We start from the raw sequence: 17,733 nt of genomic DNA on the forward strand, positions 1-17,733 counted from the left end.
ACTCGCATCGCACGTACGAAAAACTCGCGCGCTCAACTACTCGAACAGACCCGCCGTCACTCTTATTTCCTTTCACGATGCATGACTTTTAGACACGTAGTCCATTAGATTACGTATGCGAGCGCTATTTCGGATAAGGCATGTAACGAAGCGTGGAGATCGTGCTGTTGGCAAAAATCAACGCGAAGTCAGCGCGCAGACATTAGCCACGACATGTAGCTTTTTCGGTTTTTCTAGGCGCCGATCTAAATAAGATGGCTTAACATGTGCTATATTGAAATATGTATATGTTTTTTCTTATATTAGATTCATGATACAATCTGATCCAAAATTATTCGGAACATTCCTGTCTCGTTCCCACGATTTTAAACGAGATCCCATTAGGAGACACGCGCTTAGGTTGAAGTTGAGAGCATATTTCAGCTACACTTGTTTCCCTAATATGACTAAGACGTGGCGTGTATGGAGAGCGTAATGAACGGCCATCTCGCGCCGAAGGTACGCCTAGAACACCAAAATATATGCTCGCCCACCAACGTGCGTGCGAGAAACGAATTAGTATACAAATCACTTTTCAATTTCTTGTTCGTTTTTCTCCAAGAGAGTATGCAAGGTCGACAGCCAACCCATTTGTCTTCTGGACTCGGGCGCGCCCTTGTCAAGTACAAGAACGAATGGCGCAGGCAGGTATACCTACGATCGAAGATTCTACCTGCTCTTTCGTAGACAATTCGAGTACGCTCTTCCGTCGACGGGAGTTCTATTAAGGCGTTTTACTTTGCGACCGCCTGGCGCTTTTTTCTCTACGAAGATTGAAAAGTTCCGTGGCCCTGCCTTTGCGATGACGTTATCGCGCGACGAGCAGTTAAATGGTTTCCCCGAAGGATCGCACGGGAAGGGGGAAAAGGTCGCGAACGTTCGGAAATTCCATCACCGAAAATACGCGAGAAACTACCCTTAACGAGTCCTATTCTACATGGCCGTAAGTTTCCATCCGAAGTCGAGAAAAGGGGCTGAAGTCGACGACGATGGCGCAACGAACGTCGAATTGCCGCGCGACGGGTGCTTAAACGCTCGTTACGGACTACCATGTGATAGCTCAATCGATAAAAAGTTGTTTCCAGCCGCGACGTCGTATACATCATACTCGAAACCGAAAACTGACAACGAAATCCCGACTTTAACGGTATAGGCGTCTAGGACGCGATAAATCACGATAAAAAAACGTGAGATTCTCCGTTCGACTTCTCCGCGCAAGTATGTCTCGAGATTTTGCAAATCGCATCCATTTGCGGTCTATCCGGCAGAAAGAACGGCTACGGCACACTATTGTGAGAATAGACGGGCCGCTGCACTCGCGAGCTAACGTGACAATAAGCATTTCCGTGTTCCGGCTAAATAACTTCTTTACGTAATCCCGTTGGGAGGGAAAGAAAGAGAGAAAAAGAGAGGAAGAGAGTAAAAGAGCTGATATCGATGCGGCTTATCGGCGGCTTAGCTTTTAATGGAGGCGTCGACCACGCAGGCGCCTGGTCTAAACCTGAAAGTTTATGGGGTAAAAAGGGCCCTTCCGGACTTCTCTCCCCAGCCCCTCTCGTATTTTCAAGCTCGCCCTTTCGAGCCATGAAAACCATTTCGCGCGAAGCTCTCGGGTAACAGCTGAAACTGAAGCGTGTCGCGGAAAGTTAACGCGGCGAATGGTCGGTCACCTGATACAAAGAAAATCGAGAGCCTGTCTGGCAGTCTGTGGTCAGGGGAGAAAGGCATTGTTGCGGGATTGCGGGGAATCGGACGATCAATTGACTTTCCTAATTTTCCCGCGCGTCGCGCTGGCATTAATGTAACGTCCGTCGCATTCGGCCTCCCTTTTCCACGTTGCCGATCTGCGTGACAGAGATAATTCTATTCGGCTGGTGATTACAAAGGCACGAGTCGGGCGGACAAATAGGCGGATCACGAAATTGCTCGTCATTTCCCCATGCGGGAGAACAGAATGCGAAATAAAATTGCTGTTAAATGTGCAATAATGAGTTATTTTAGACAATTATTACATTATTACCACTAAATAATTGCGGTTAAAATTTCCTTTCAGAGAATACGTGAAAACACAAAAAGAATAAAATATAATTTAATTATCATTAACTTAAATAAAGCGAAAAAGAGAGATTTTTGTCATTTATGATAAAGACAAAAGCCTTTGTTACAAAAATATTGAAAAAAAAATATTTAAGTAGATTTAATAGTGAAAGTTTTTTAACCCATTTAGTCCTAAGAGGTCTCTATGCGCTTTTTCTTTTAAATCCTTGTAACTCGGATCCTGTTCAAAATTTTTAGACAATTGGCATTTAAAGAAAAAAAGTTTCTCTTTCCAAAAATCTAGTCAACAATGGAATATGTAAGATATCTGAAAAGAAAAAGATATGTTAAAAAAGTGAAGGTAAAAAAAAGCATAAGTGATCGCTGCCCTTTTACTGACAAATATTTAACTAGTAAATGATTCCTACTCTACTTTTTTAAGTAAAATTTTTGTTATAAATGACTCAAATAAAATGAATACCTATATCAATTTATTCTAGTACCTATATAATAATAACAAAAACTCTATTCAAAAAGACAAAATTATTTGAACATTTGTCAGTAAAAAAGCAGGGGTCATTTACATTTTTCCTGCACTTTCAAATTTGTCTTTTTTTTCCAGATATCACACCCCACCGTCGACTAGATTCTCGGAAAGAACAACTCTTTTTATCCAAATACCAATTGTAGTCTAAAAATTTTGATTAGAATCCGAGCTATAAGGATTTGAAACAAGAACGCATGTAGAATCTCCTAAGACTTAATGAGTTAATTTATTTATTTAACTTCATATATTTTTATTATATATATATATATATATATATATATATATATATATAGATAAATTCCAGTTTTAACTCTAGCAAATGTTTTACTATTTGTTGTTACTGGTTGTATTTACTATTTGCTGTTGTAATACTGTTCATTATTGTAGCAAATTTATAAAGCAAAATAATAAATACAATAACGTACCTACGTATATTTGCTACATCTCTATTTTTGTAACTGTAAATTCTGATGACTAACACTATTGCACGTTGCACAATTTCGCAACGCTTATCAACGCAACGTTTTATAGTAATAGCGTTTATAGAAAAGCTGACAATAATAAATGAGCAAGATGTTTTGTTTTCCAACGTTTTCTATAAATATGAAACCTAATATTTTGGACTTGTGCTCACGCCTTTTAACTTTATATTTTTAGACTTCGAACATTTTCGGAGCCTAAAAATATATGCACACAATGCGATCTTTTCTTTAACTGTGTCAAAATTAATATTGTGTCCCCAACTTGCTGATATTATTTCTTACGAATATGATGGTCCTGAGTTAAAGTATTCGAGAAGGACAGCAAAACTTAACAAGAGTTTCTCTTATATCCTAATCTAGCAATTCTGGCTATACGAAGACAAAGTTTATTGCATTATACTTTTATGATGTTATCTTAAAATCACATTATACAATTTCCTTGAATATAAATAATTCCGCAATTTTATTACTAGTACCACATATAATTTAGAGGCCGATAAAACAACATTATCAAAAGTAAATTATAATTAAATAAATCCATTATATAATGTTATTGCAATTGTTATTGATCTATTTATATTAATAGTGTGTGAAAATTCAAATAAATTCATTATAATTGCGTCAATCGTTCAACATGCAGAACTTTTCGTCAGATTGATTGCGGAATCGACATTTAAGAGTAAACGATTGCGGGTTTACGGTCTCCTGTGCTTCTGGCAGGGGACAGGATTCGAACAAAGCGAACTTAATCGCTAATTGAGTGAGAATAGTTATGAGAGCACAAATGGTCCGGACGATTGATGGACTTTCCTAATTCGCTGGCCGCTGGCGGACATGTAACGACGGATTTAATGCGACTTTTCGTATATTTCTCGTCGACCCATATGTTCGTGCAAAACCGAACGCCGAAAGATGACCTCATTCATGCCCCCGATCACAATAGCGTGAAATGTGTCGCCGTTAAATGGGCTACAGGTCGCCTAGAAGCGCGTTCAATGGCACGACTACCGCCTCGTTAGCCTGTCGTTTAGGAATTATATATAATTTGAACCGTTACCATTATATACGTACCGCGCGCTCGGCGCTTTTATGGGCACGCGAACATCGATTATGAATTCTATTGGGTTAACGACGAACGACTTTGTACTTAGCCAACTTTCTATCGTAAGTATTCAGCAACCGGAAGCAACGTTACTCCCATTTTGGGACACAAAGGCGCGTTATGTACACGATCTTTCATCGAGAAAGATTATACTTCAGGAAGATAATACTTGCTGTCATGTTATCAGAAATTCGTGTATCTAAACGATATGGTATAATTTATTGTATGCGAATTCGAGAATTGCAGTAGCTAAAAGATATAAAAATATAAAAAAATTCACAATTACGAATATCATATATTCGATCACAAATATATAATAATTGTGAATAAATTATTGTTCGTTTAGAAAAACCGTCCAAGAGAAAATATGGCATAATGCATTTCAAGCATTATGTTATATTTATTTTTCTCCCAGATTACCTCATTCAAATGAATGTTATTCAATATTCCATTTCTATATATCACATAACATCATAACTTTTGTATAAAAGTTCTTTCGTACAGTAATAAACAATAATTGCACTATCGGATATTTCGAAGAAATCTGCTGGACGATGCAATAGATATTCATATGTAAATATTCATCAGATATGTATACTATGTAGAAGATCAATTCGAAATTATTGTAAAACCATTTCTAAATTTGTAATATCGAGTCTGTTCTTTATCAAATCTTGATAAAATCTTGTTTCATAAATTAAGCGTACGAAGTTTAATATTATAAAACTTTTCGGGGTACTGTTTTTTTTCTAGTATATGAATATAAACGCGTAGTACAAATTTATGAAAAAGACGCTGTTACATGACGGACACTAGCGCATATACTACTCTAAAAACGACAGAACATATATTTTTTTCTCTCTCACCTAAATAACGGCAGCTCTACGTCCATTGATGATGCATCGGAGGTGGCGGCGGCGGCGGCAACGGCAGGGGTCTCTCTAAAACGGGAACGGGAGACACGTCCGGCATGGCGAACCTCAGCTTCTGCCAGAACAACTTGTCCCCCCATACCAGCACGGTGTGCGACGAGATTCTCTTTTTAAGATCAGCGTCGAGATCCCGTGGGCACACACCGCCCACCAGAAGCAAAATTACCGAACGGCCCTTTCCCTTGAGAGCGTCCCTCAGGGCCGCCTTGAATTCGAACCTGGACCACTCGCCGTGCAGAAAGTTCTTCGACAATACGAGAATAGTGCGCCTCGATGAGTCGGCTGCTTCGGCTACGGCGTCGGCGACGTTGCTGCCGGCACCGAGATCTCGATAATGTAAGCACAGCCTATACGAAGTTTCAAGACCCGGCACGAGAATCGTCGAGACGAAGGCCTCGTCGACCGCAGAATAGGAGATGTAGGCGTCGAACGGTTTCTCCTGATCCTCGAAGGCTGCGGTCTTGTAGCACGCCCGCAGACCGCATCTGCTGGCGGCCCAGGTTCTCAGAGTACGACGATGTCTGATTGCTCCGCACACCAGAGCCACTGCTGCGAAAATCAGCACGACTGTGGCGAGCAGCAACGGCAGATAAGCCTCGAGCGGATGCGCCTCGACGACGGAAGTCGTGCCCGTTAATGCAGCGCAATTTATGACCGATCCGTTCGCTGGGAGAGTTATGGGCACACCGAGAGAACAGGTGACGCTACGCCAGTCGTTGATTTTCGCCCGGTTACGGGACATCCACTCCCGTACGCGATCTAAATACGAGCACTCGCAGTTCCACGGATTACTGGACAAACCGATGTCGACTAGATATGGATTCTGGCCCAGTTGCCAGAGGGCGAAAGTGCCGAGTCGATTGTTCTCCAGACGCAAGACCTCTAGCTGACGCAGTGGCAAGAATGTACCGTTATCGATATACGTCAACAGATTATTCTGCAGATACAGCTCCTTCAAATTTTCCAATGGCATCAGTTCCACGCCGTTAAGCACGTTTATCTTGTTGTTTTCCAAATGTAGCACAAGCAGCCGCTTCAAACCACTAAAAGTGTGATTGCGGATCGCGATGATGTTGCTATCGTTCGCGTAAAGAATCTGCAAATTCTTCCGGCCAATGAACGAATGAGAATTCAGTTCCCCAAAATTGTTCCCGTCGAGATAAACCTCCGTCGCATCCATCGGTAATCGACCCGGCAAAGTTTTATAGCCCGAGCTGGAACAGTCGACGACATTCGCCGACCAGGATTGATCGTGATAACACGTGCAGTTCGTCGGGCATGTCATCTCGCAGTCGCAAGCGTCGAAGTCGCAGCAATGGCAGAGAGCGAAGCAGTGCGCCTTGTAAGTGCATAAGAATTGCGAGGATTTGGCTTCCAACAGCGGTATAAACGACTTGTGACGATCGTAAGGTAATCTACAGTAAACGGACTCGAGATCCATCACCCTTGGATGCTGTCTCAGCGTAAGCGAATTGATCCTCTGCAACCACTCCGTGGTGCAGTCGCATATAAAGGGATTTCCGCCAATGTAGAACGCCGGAAGTTGTCTGTTAGATGGCACCGGAGTAAGTTGGAACGCCGAGAGGTTCATCTTGACGATCAGATTCGCATAGAGATCCACTCGAGTGAGATTCGTCTTGGCGAAGAATGTTTGCGGCTCCACGGCAGATATCAAATTATTGTTGACGAACAGTAGCTCGATGGAATCCGGGATCGATCGAGAATGTATCCTTGTTAGCCGGTTAAACGACATATCGAGCGTCTGCAATCTCATATTCCGTGGCGCGACGCCAAGATCCGTAATAAGATTTTTATGTAGATCCATCCACTGTAATTTCTCAGGCAGATAGCTGTAATCAAACTGCGTGATCATGTTGTCAGACATGTTCAGATACAAAAGACCGGGCGCGCTTGCAAAAATGCCGGACATATCCTGCAACAAATTTGAGTCGAGTCGAATCGCTTGAAGCGCCGGATTGGCAGCGAACGCACCGTCCTCCACGAATTCGATTCTGTTCCTGGCCAGATTTAAGATCTGTAGCGCCGGCAATTCCACGAGATCCTCTTGCGTGATGTTAGTGATCTCGTTGCCGATCATTCTTAGTCCATACAGACTTGACATTCCTCGGAAACCGGGCTTATTCAGACATCTGATCTGGTTCTCGCCCAGATCGAGGGTCCGCAATATCCTCATGTCTTTTAGCGCCACCGGTATGCTGTCGAGATTGTTGCCGGACAGGTTTAAATCTTGCATGCTTGAGCAGTTCCGAAAGGCGTCCGGATGAATTCCCTCGAGCAAGTTGGAGTCCAAGGCCAGCAGCGACAGCGCGAATAATCCGTTCAGGGAGTAAGCATCAAGATAAGTCAAACGATTGTGAGCTAATTCTAGGGTGTGTAGATTGCTCATCGGCGAGAAAGTGTCCGCTGATATCGTTGCTATCTCGTTGAATTGAAGATTTAAAATCTGCAAAGTATAGAGGTCTTTGAAGATTGCCGGATCGAGCCTGCTAATCCGATTGTACGATAGATTCAGGAGTACGAGGCGTATCAATCCGGAAAATGTCTCCGCGTTCAACCACATGCTAGTCAAGACGTTTCTTGACAAGTCGAGGGTGACTAGTTGATTCATATCGGTCACTAAACCCGGCAGCGCACTGATAGAGTTGTTTTGCAATATCAGCTCCTTCAACGACTTGGTCGAATCTCGGAACAACGCCGCCGGCAAAGCGACGATTTTGTTCCCAGATAGGTCGAGGCTCTCGAGGGACCTGAGTCCGTGCAGAGCCTCGTCTGCTACCATGGAGATCGCGTTGCTGGACAAATTCAATACTCTGAGACGTTTCAACGATGAGAATCCGTTGATTGGCAGTACGGAGATTTGATTGTTCGACATGTCCAATGACTGCACGTCCAGGGAACACGGGGGACGGGCCGACGTAGATTCTAGTTGACGTCTCGGATGCTTCTCGGATACTTTCTCTTCACTGACATCTTGAAATCCGAGTTCCGTGATATCCTTCAGCAAATTCCACGAGATGTTCAAAGTTACCAAGTTTGATAAGGAACAGAACAGGGGATGTGGTATTTGCCAGATGTTGTTCCATGATAGATCAAGTTTTTCGATCTGCGGCATATTGTCGAAAGCGCCCTTTTCCAACTCCAGATTGTAGTTAGTCTTGTGCTTGTTCAGCGTTCTAACGGTCAGATTACGGAGATCGCGTAGACTGCTGAGTAACTTGGCCGGCCAATGCACCAACTTGCATCCAGTTAGTTTCAACGACCGCAGCCGCCATAGGTGAAGGAAGCTGTCCACGCTGAGTACGCCACTGTCGTCTTCCAGATCGGAGTCCTCGCAGACGATGTTCATGGAGGTCACGTACTCGCTCGTGGCCTGAGAAAAGTTCGTCTTGAGCGAGTCGTTGCCCGTGTAACGATGCACGCAGGTGAGCGCGCCATCCTGGCGCGAATCCCACGAACAATAGTCGGGCAAATCGAGCCTCGGCGGTAGCTCGCTGGTCACGGCGAGCACGTGGTACACTGGCACGAGCAGGCAGTAATAGGCCAATGACAGCGACAGCGATCTTCTCCCGGGACCTTCGTGCCGACCGACGAGCCCACGCATCTTTAGTGAACTCGTTGCCTGCGCTTGGTACCGGTTCTCTGTCTCCTAATCATCACACGCCGCGACACCGCGTCACGTTACCGGTTATTGCCCACTGCGCGTCTATTCATGCAAGCCTGGTCGAGACGTGTCACTAAAACCACTCGCTCCGTCGCTCAACAAGATTCACTCCGATCCGATTAGCGGTGAGCGTTTACGGACGTCGAATGCCCACAATAAATCAACAATAGTCGGTTCGTCAGCGTGATCTCGAAATTGCAACTATTATCACGTAGTGACACTTCAAATTATATCCAAGATTGTTTACACTATGACATCACTTGATTTAAAGCGTCGGTGACTTGTTCGACGCGGCACGGGTGCTCCGTATAATATACGTTTCCTTACAGGCAAAGATAAGCTATTCTATTGTTCGCGATCTTCTCTAAATTCCGCATTCGACTCGGACTCAGTTCTTCAGAACGATCGACAGTGATTACCGAGCCACGTCACGTCCAAGTCGCTTAACAGGCATCAACCCTGTATCAGAATGTTATCCGCTTACGGTGGTTCGCTGACAAACTGATGTCGCGTCTCGCTACGACATCCCGCATTTGGACGAGGGGGACGTGCCCTGTTATCCGCGCGACATTGACGTCTCGTACAAACTTCTCGAATCGCGTCCCGAGATGTGCCATTACAAGATCCCGCACATTACATTACTTCCTCGATGTCGGTTTCGAGATAAAAGCGCTCCGTTTCTCGATCAGGGCCCATTGAAAAATTAGTCAGGCCCCGAGATTCCAGAAAATGAGAGAGCTGTCGACGGGGGAAAGAAGGAACGATAAGAGAAAACGACGATTTCGCGACCCAAGCGATCCGCGGGTAACGAAGACGACGCGATGAGCAGATAGAAGGATAGAGATCGGAGTAGAGATCGTCTCCCTACGACGACGGAGACCGTAACACTCGGTACGACGGCCACCGCACGACTGACGAGCGAGATCTCCTCAGTCCTCGGCATCTAACTCGACGCAGCGTCCACCAATCGTTTCTACCCCCACCGAGACCGGTGGCGGCAGCACTCACACATAGCGGCGACGAGCGGCGGCACCCAAGTGGAGTGAGCACGCGCCTACCGCAGGACCTCGGGGTAGGACGAGGACGTCCTGCGTTTCGTACGCGAAGCGCAGCGTCTTTCTTGCGCGTATACGCGCGCCCTACGGTGTAACGCACGCACACGGGCGTACGCCGCGTTACCATTACACGCGATCGACGTACGGACGTGCGATGTGCGACGAGCGGATAGAGAAGAGAGAAGAAACGAGCGGACATTGCACGCAACCTGTCTGTATCTTCTCGCCGTTCTCCCGGTCGGTCCTGCACAGGGCGAGACCAGAGACACGGTATCGGAAAAAAGCATCGACACTTTACTCGTTATTAGAGCCGACAAAAAATATCGATATCCGTGCCGTGCCCGGCGTCGAAAAAGGAAGATATCGATGAATGCGCTATCACCGATACGCGAGTAAGTATCGAAAAAGTAAGGAGATCCTATTCACGTGCGCTTTAATGTACTCACGTGCATAAATAATCGATGCGTTTCTATAAATCTAAAATTCTATCTGTCTATAGTAATTAGATAATTAAACAATTGTGTTACAAGATTTCTAAATGTATTTTAAGGATGCGACGTGTTGTTCTACAATGCAAGCCATTTGGTATGGCCAGAATGCCAAAACTAGCTTCTGTACATATCCGGCCTTTCTCGAATGTCCAAGCGAAACGCAAAGCGACAGTAGACAAAAGACGTGAACTGAATGCACGTCCGAAACTAGCTCGAGCGTTACGTGAGTCGTCGTGGACGATCCTCGACGACGGCGAAGGGACAGCGGCGTCTTGCGCCGTCTTTGCCAGGCGTTTCTCTATCTCGCTCGAGATCTCATCCGAGGAGAGGAGAGTCTTCGTCTGTTCATAAAACTATTCTATGAGAGGGCGGAGAACGCGAGCACGTAGCGCGCTCGTCTCCACGCATACGCAACGCATACTCATCCCGGCTGCCGCTACAGCGTCGAAAGATGGCACACAGGGATGTTGGCGAACGATCGAGAGAGACGGAGAGAAGGACGAGTAACCGGCATGTGCACGACTTTGCGACTCGATTGCCGAACTTACACGAAGAACCGCGAACCGGTCTTTTCCTTCTCCTCGTGCCGTGGAGACGCGTTTCTTCTGGACCCACGATATTCGGAGCATCCACCCTGGCATCGACCACCGGTCGTAAAAAGGTTTCGATCAATTTTTAAGTGGCCGCCGAACCAGCACTACTCTCTTTCTTTTTCTCCCTCTCTTTCGGTCTCTTTCTCATTCCCTTCCATTTCGTATCCCGTACCCCCCGCCCCCGCTCCGGAAACCGACAAACAACGTTCGCCCGCTTTCTCCGCCATGGTACTCTCTCGATCCGCAGATCGCGGCAGATCGAGAGAGCTCCAGATACGTCTGATGCTCAATAAGCCTCGCTGATTCATGCTCGTTCGGCCGACAAGCGACTTTCGACTTGATCGATGGGAACTCGAAATAGTTTGTAACTTGGTGGCTACGGTCGCGCGGGTCGCGTTGCGGTTTCGACTTCGCAGAATATATTCGCGCGCCTCGCTTTGCCTCGCTCCGCCTCGGCCCTCTGTCCCGTCGGCCTGCCTGCGCTCCGTTCTCGCCCTCGAGGAAGCGGGCATTAATTCATATTAAGTGTCACTTAATCGGGAACTTCGACGGGAAATAAGCGTCGGACCCCATCCTCCCTCTCCCCCACCCCTCCACCGTGTCCCCTCTCGTTCCGTATCGGATGTTTGTAGCACGATACGAAAGACGGATCACCCGCTTAATTGATGCATAGGCAATAAAAGAGACTTGCCGTATCTTCCGGTAGGTTCCTTCCGGAAAATTGTGAGTTATTAGTCGCGTGGTAAATTCGTCTTTTATAATGAGCAAAATGTGACTCAAAAGCAAGGATAATATTTAATCCATCTAACGATATTTTATACTCCAATTCCTTACGCTAAAAGAATGAATTACGATTCGTCCGTAGAAAACGGCATTCGAAAGTTCAAAAAACAAAATATAATTTTCTCTATTTCAGAATTAATTTTCTTCATTAAAACGAGATGCCTCTACAAATTAAATTTCTAATAAACGTAATACAAAGATAACGTCGATCATGATCGATCATGATAAGACTCTATTTATAGTCTCAAGAAGTTACGATAAGTAAATTCGAAAATTAAACACACCTTTCTTATTCAAATAAAACTTATTAGTCATAAGTGTGTGTGGAAATAATCGTAAAATATTTAGACTCTTCTTTTAGCAAAGTTATAGATATACCTTACTTTTGTGGCCAGTGCAAACGTTCATAATAAGTAATAACAAAGCGATTACATTTGTCAGCACAAACACGACTTATTTCGCGTACGTATATAGGCATTAATGTCGCGTCGGAAAAAGATCAAACGCTTCCTCGAATTGCAATTAATTTGTCACTCAATTACGCAAGGGTTCTCCTGGGAGTCACATTTAATTAAAATCGTTATAACGGCGATCGTGGATCGTTATAGCTCCAATAATAGGCACCGTAGATATCCAACGAGTTTTCCTCCGGGCAAAGATATACGCAGTCTTACTCGGGTGCCTTCTAGAAACGAACCTGTTATTTCTCAGCACACGTCTGCTTCGTTATCAACTAATGTTAGAACAGACTCGCAGTATTAAAAACGCTTGTCGGTTGCGCTACACGCTGTATCTTCAAATGAAACAACGCGAAATATCTAGTTGTCGAACAAATCGAGATTAAATAGTTCCATTTTCTTTCGAGAAAACCGGTAAAATTATAAAATATATATCAAAATTAAAACCTGAAAGACTTGAACATCAATCGATGTTATACTTTACAATAGCAGCAGTTTAAACGTGAGATATATTTCATGATTTATTCCGAATGTTACTTCTATTTTGTTTTGCGATAATACAATGTAAGTTTCTCAGCATACACACATTTAGTTGCAAAAATATTCAAAAATAATTCTACCTTGCCGCTTCGCGTTAAGAACTTTCTTATCCGATTCGAAAATCAATTAGTGGCAGATTTAGTTTCCATGTAAGAGGCGAGTCGCGCGCGTCACCGATGCGCAATCTTATCGTCCGGAATAGCGCCTGGAAATGGCGGGGAAAAAGAAGTTTTAATTAAACCTAGAATAAGAGTTTAATCGAGCAAGAGGGATTAATTGCCGGGGGGGAGAGAATTAAAACGACCGTGGGGTCAAAGGAAACTGGCCAGTCTCTTCCGCGCGGTACTCTCTCGCGACTTCTGAAATACCTCAAGCAAAGCCATCCGTATAAATATGCGCGTGAAATCTCGCTGTGAATGTTCTATTATGTCTAATTAACGGAACGCCTGACTTCACGCGCACAATGAATGCCGACGTGGGTCCCGCTTTTAATTTTCGAGCTATCTCGTCCTATCAAATTCTTCTAATTCCTGGCGATCCGTGGGCGAAACGCGGCTTCTTTGTGCGAAGCACGCTAGAGTGAACAACGGCGAATTTAAAAGAATCTTGCGACCAACTCTCTCTGTTTCTCTTTCACGAGTCGGAAGCTTCACTAGCGTTGTTTTGAGCGTTCTTTCTGTACATTATGAATTAACTGTGTAACTCTCGCCGGGCCAGGTTTATTTTTTACCATCTTATATTGTTTTTTTCGAACACATCCCATTTCGCGATTTTCAAGAGACCGCACGCGCAGCTGATGGAGAGCGTAAAAATAGCCGGCGAATGGTTTCGCGAATCATTTTTAGCCATGCACTCGCCGTCAGATTTTACCGAGTATTGTTCGATGCACTGGCACCGTGCACAACATATACTATGTCAAACAATAGTATGCTTTACGGTGATTCGATTTATATCGGATTTTTTTGCCGTGTGTTACACATCAGGCGCGCCGGGTGGCCACGGCATGTCGAAGTCTCGTGCAAAATAGATTCGCGTCCGTTTGCCAAACAAGTCTATCACTGCCAATGCGAACGGAAAATACATAGAACGAATCCGTTGTTAGTACGATGACACGTTGCTACCATACGTTTACTGTACCATATATGTTTACAGTTTCTCGATGACACAACGGCGTTAAAAATTTATTTATTGTTAGATATTTCTTGGTATCGTGTGCCATTGAACATGACTACAATTAACCTGGGAACGGTCACCTGGGGTGATTCTTATACCCCAGTGTCAAAAAAATGAAGCTTGCGTAACTGTAACTTTAACGTACTTCTTTCATTTTTTAATATTTTTTGGTTTCTCCTTACTTTTTCTTTCAGAAAATATTGAATAAATCTATATACGTACTCCTCAAATATTAATAAATTATAGAACAATGAAAAATATGCAATATGTAATATAAGTAATAATCATGATTTTTAATTAAAGTGTAAAAACATCCTAACACCCAGGTAACCGTTTATGTAAAAAATAAGGTTCCCGGACCGCTCCTGGATTAAATTTGTGTAATATAAATTATATATTAGAGAAATTTTTTGATTAATTTGAAGTCGAGATCTCTTCAAAATAAGATGTTACAGAATAAACAATAATAAACAAAGTTTTTCATAAACTACAATCACTTTGAGATTAACTCAAGATTGAATATAAATAATAAAATTTCAATCTTCTATAGTTAATTTCAAGCGGACTTTGCAGAATCCTAATTTAAGACTTAATTTAATTTTAATTTAAGTAACAAAGGTGTTTAATATTGAGTAATGGAAGGTAGGAAAAACGTCCACTCAATTCACTCAAAATTAGTCAAAGAGTTTCTTTTACAAAGTACAAACACATTCTTGAGGTATCTTATATATTTATTGTTTCTCGAATCATAATAATTTGTTTCTACATTCCTAATAAATACAATAATTCACGATTTTTCGATTAAAAATTAGTAAAGATTTACGGTTCTCTTTAATAGTTAATTTTATGAGATATCCACCATCATTAGTTTTGCATGTCGTAAAATTTTATGAGAGCGGCAGATTTTAGTGACGCAGTAATAAGTCTCTAAGCAAACCCCATGGGAGAAATCACTGATACGAAAGCAATCGGCAATCAGTTCGCGACTGTCTTTCAATAACGGAGAACGCCCGATGGTGGTGTTTACAATTTATCGAAAATTCGTGACGCATCGTAGACTCTCCCGGAAAGGGCGAGCAGTAAAGGAGAATTGAAAGCTCCGCTCGGTACAATAAAGTATCGGAATTTACAGAACGGCTCTCAGCGATCGTACCGTGCCGCGACTTTTACTTTTGAATAAGTCGAGCCGTCGCGACGCGTTATTAAAGCGTACTCGAGCATTTGCTGTTTCAATATGTAAATCGGCGGGCGCGGCGTCCCGCAGGCGAAGAAACATCGCCATTTCTCAAAGAAAAGAATCGAGAAAGGAACGGCAAATATGGGACGCGAAGGCAATGCGCGACCGCGACGTAATATCATTAACACTATTTTTTTAATTTGCAAGAAAAAGAGAGAGAGAAAAAGAAAGAGAGAGAGAGAGAGAGAGAGAGAGAGAGAGAGAGAGAGAGAAAGAGAGAGAGAAAAAGAAAGAGAGAGAAAAAAAGAGACGAAGAGAACGAAACTTAAACGTGCAATTTCGCGCGCGCGATGCTCGGTACCGCGCGCGTGCACATGCGAAAAGAAACTGCTGCGGCCAACACTTTCAAACGACCGTATTTCGACCGGTATTATCCGCGAGGAACGGGAGGAGAGAAACGAACTGCCGGATGCCGCAAATGAGACAGGCGCTTCCCTCCGGAGGAGTCTGGGAGTTCTTCTTAAGGAGATTGACCATCAACGTCGAACAAAGTCTAGAACCGCAATGCCACTCATCGGCGTAGACACCGATCTGCGCGTCGTTCCGGGTCCGCCGGAATGGAACGGTTCAACGGTGCACGGAACTTTGATCCCGCTTTAAACGAATCCGCGAAAATTGCATTGTTGCTACGGCACAATTTGCCCGCGTGCCGACTATGACCTCATATCCGCGAGTTTCTGGTGAACTTCTCGTCGACGAGGGTCGCGGTGGCAAATAGCTATTTAAGTTTGGCCCCCGTAAATCTTATTAGCATTATAGAAATTTTTATGTGCTTCGTTAAACAGCACAGCAAACGCAATAAGTGTTCGTTTTGATCCACCAATTGGAGTATCATGTAAAAGAATGTTCCTTATATTTCGCATTGTTTCAACAAAGTTTCTCACTACCGTAACAATTTTAAATTTCGTTGATAATAACGCGTGAGAAAAAAGTTACTTAGGAAAAATTGGAGAAATTTTATGTTATCAAGGTAAAACCTTATATCATTACGTGGAGGTAATGTATAACATTACTGATCGGATCGCTTGTTTCTTATAATACAGCAAATAAAAAGAGCACCTTGTTAAACTGTCTTGTAAAAAAAAATACATCTTTAAGAGGTCGAACCACGCGTAGCAATTTTTTACCACGATTCGATCATTGCAATTCAGATCAATTCTGAGAATGACGCTCTTCTTGTTAGAACCGCGCATCCCTACACCGAATTCCAACTATCTAAATACTTTGCTCGGTCGTACATTCGTCCCATTTAAATCGATTCCTTCGTGTGATGCAGCTCTCGTCCGAGTTTTCTTTTCCAACATAAATACACTCAGAGACGCGTATTTCACGCTAATTAAAGCAATCTTTATCGAATTACATCTATTTTATTTTTCTTCTTGTTATATATTGAAAAAGAGATATTTTCAAGTTAGATATTTTTAAAACGCATAAATGCAATTAAATGTTTTTGTAAAAATTATGAAAAACAACATTAATATCTATGCGCGTTTTGATCAGATTGTTTTGCAAAAGATTTTGTACTATAAGAATAGCAATAACATAAAATTTGGTATTCAAAAAATCATATAATTTCGTATTATATAAGTCCAAATTTTTTGATATTAAAGATGTAAAAAGCATATTATAAGATATATTTTCTACTTACAGCATTACATGCTGTAATCTTACTTATACATTTCCTAATTACAGCATTGGAAAAGTTTGAGATGATATATCGATTAATATATCTACAAAGAGATATTATACATATATTATAATAGGATTTAAAAAAATTGCGTTTTGTAAATACAGTTTTCAATAAAAACTCTATATTGCGTCTTTTGCTTGAAGTAAACGTTCTCTTCGGCCAATCTTTCTAACAATTCAGAGATGCGCAGCGATGCGCGCGGATCGAACTCCGACTTAAACTCCGTTGGAAGACGACTTTTTTTCGTCGTAGCAGTCATTCTAGATCGTTAATTTGACGTATAGAGAGCCCAACGTCGCGAATGCAAGTATAGACCGTACGTACGTGGTCCGGTTTCAATGCGGTGGAGATCCCTTTCAAGTTGCACCGGCAGAACCTGAACGACATTTAACCGGAAACTTGATATCGGTGGACATTCACCGTTCTGAGTTCTTTCAATTGTGATTGTGCCCGGCACGACAATAAGGATCAGCGACATCGTGGAGCGTATCCTGGGGCGGAAGAAACGGCAGTAAGCGCTATAAACGCGAGAAAACGAAGCGGAGCTTGTCGCTCTTTGTGTATAATCGTGTCACATTGTGTCGGGCGGCCTGAATATTTCGATCTACCCGACCATTCAGGAGTCGACAATAAAATCGGGAGCCACGCGGCGCGGATTGCGAGGAAGAAAAAGAAATAAGAGACAATAAAGTCCTATTAATTATCGTCGATGGCGAAAAAACGCCGATTTCGCCGATGACTCCGGCTTTTAACTGTCGGAGATTCGCATGTCGGTCGGTCGAGCGTGTTCGGCTTGAATATTCAAATCGCTTTTCAATGCGAACGCTGGTTGAACGATGTTGCGCCTCTATCCGGCAGGACGTGAATCAATGAGCTTCCATTATTATTTACC

The 17,733-nt window shown here is 43.2% G+C and overlaps 1 protein-coding gene and 1 long non-coding RNA gene across 2 annotated transcripts in view; both read right to left on the reverse strand.

The window, feature by feature from the left end:
• The window catches only part of Toll-6 (Toll-like receptor 6), a 51,795-nt gene extending 42,048 nt beyond the window's left edge, over window positions 1–9,747 (reverse strand). Inside the window, exon 1 of the mRNA XM_077423595.1 lies at window positions 5,074–9,747. Coding sequence (XP_077279721.1) covers window positions 5,090–8,761 — 3,672 coding nt within the window. The 5' untranslated portion in view covers window positions 8,762–9,747 and the 3' untranslated portion in view covers window positions 5,074–5,089. The remainder of the gene's footprint in view (window positions 1–5,073) is intronic.
• Window positions 1–17,733, reverse strand: part of LOC143907078 (uncharacterized) — a 104,743-nt gene that overhangs the window by 42,048 nt on the left and 44,962 nt on the right. The gene's annotated exons all lie outside the window — the stretch shown is intronic.

The sequence above is a fragment of the Temnothorax americanus genome, unplaced genomic scaffold (genome assembly GCF_048541705.1).
Source record: "Temnothorax americanus isolate GAGA-0224 unplaced genomic scaffold, ASM4854170v1 Scaffold8, whole genome shotgun sequence".
Classification (NCBI taxonomy): Eukaryota; Metazoa; Arthropoda; class Insecta; order Hymenoptera; family Formicidae; genus Temnothorax; species Temnothorax americanus.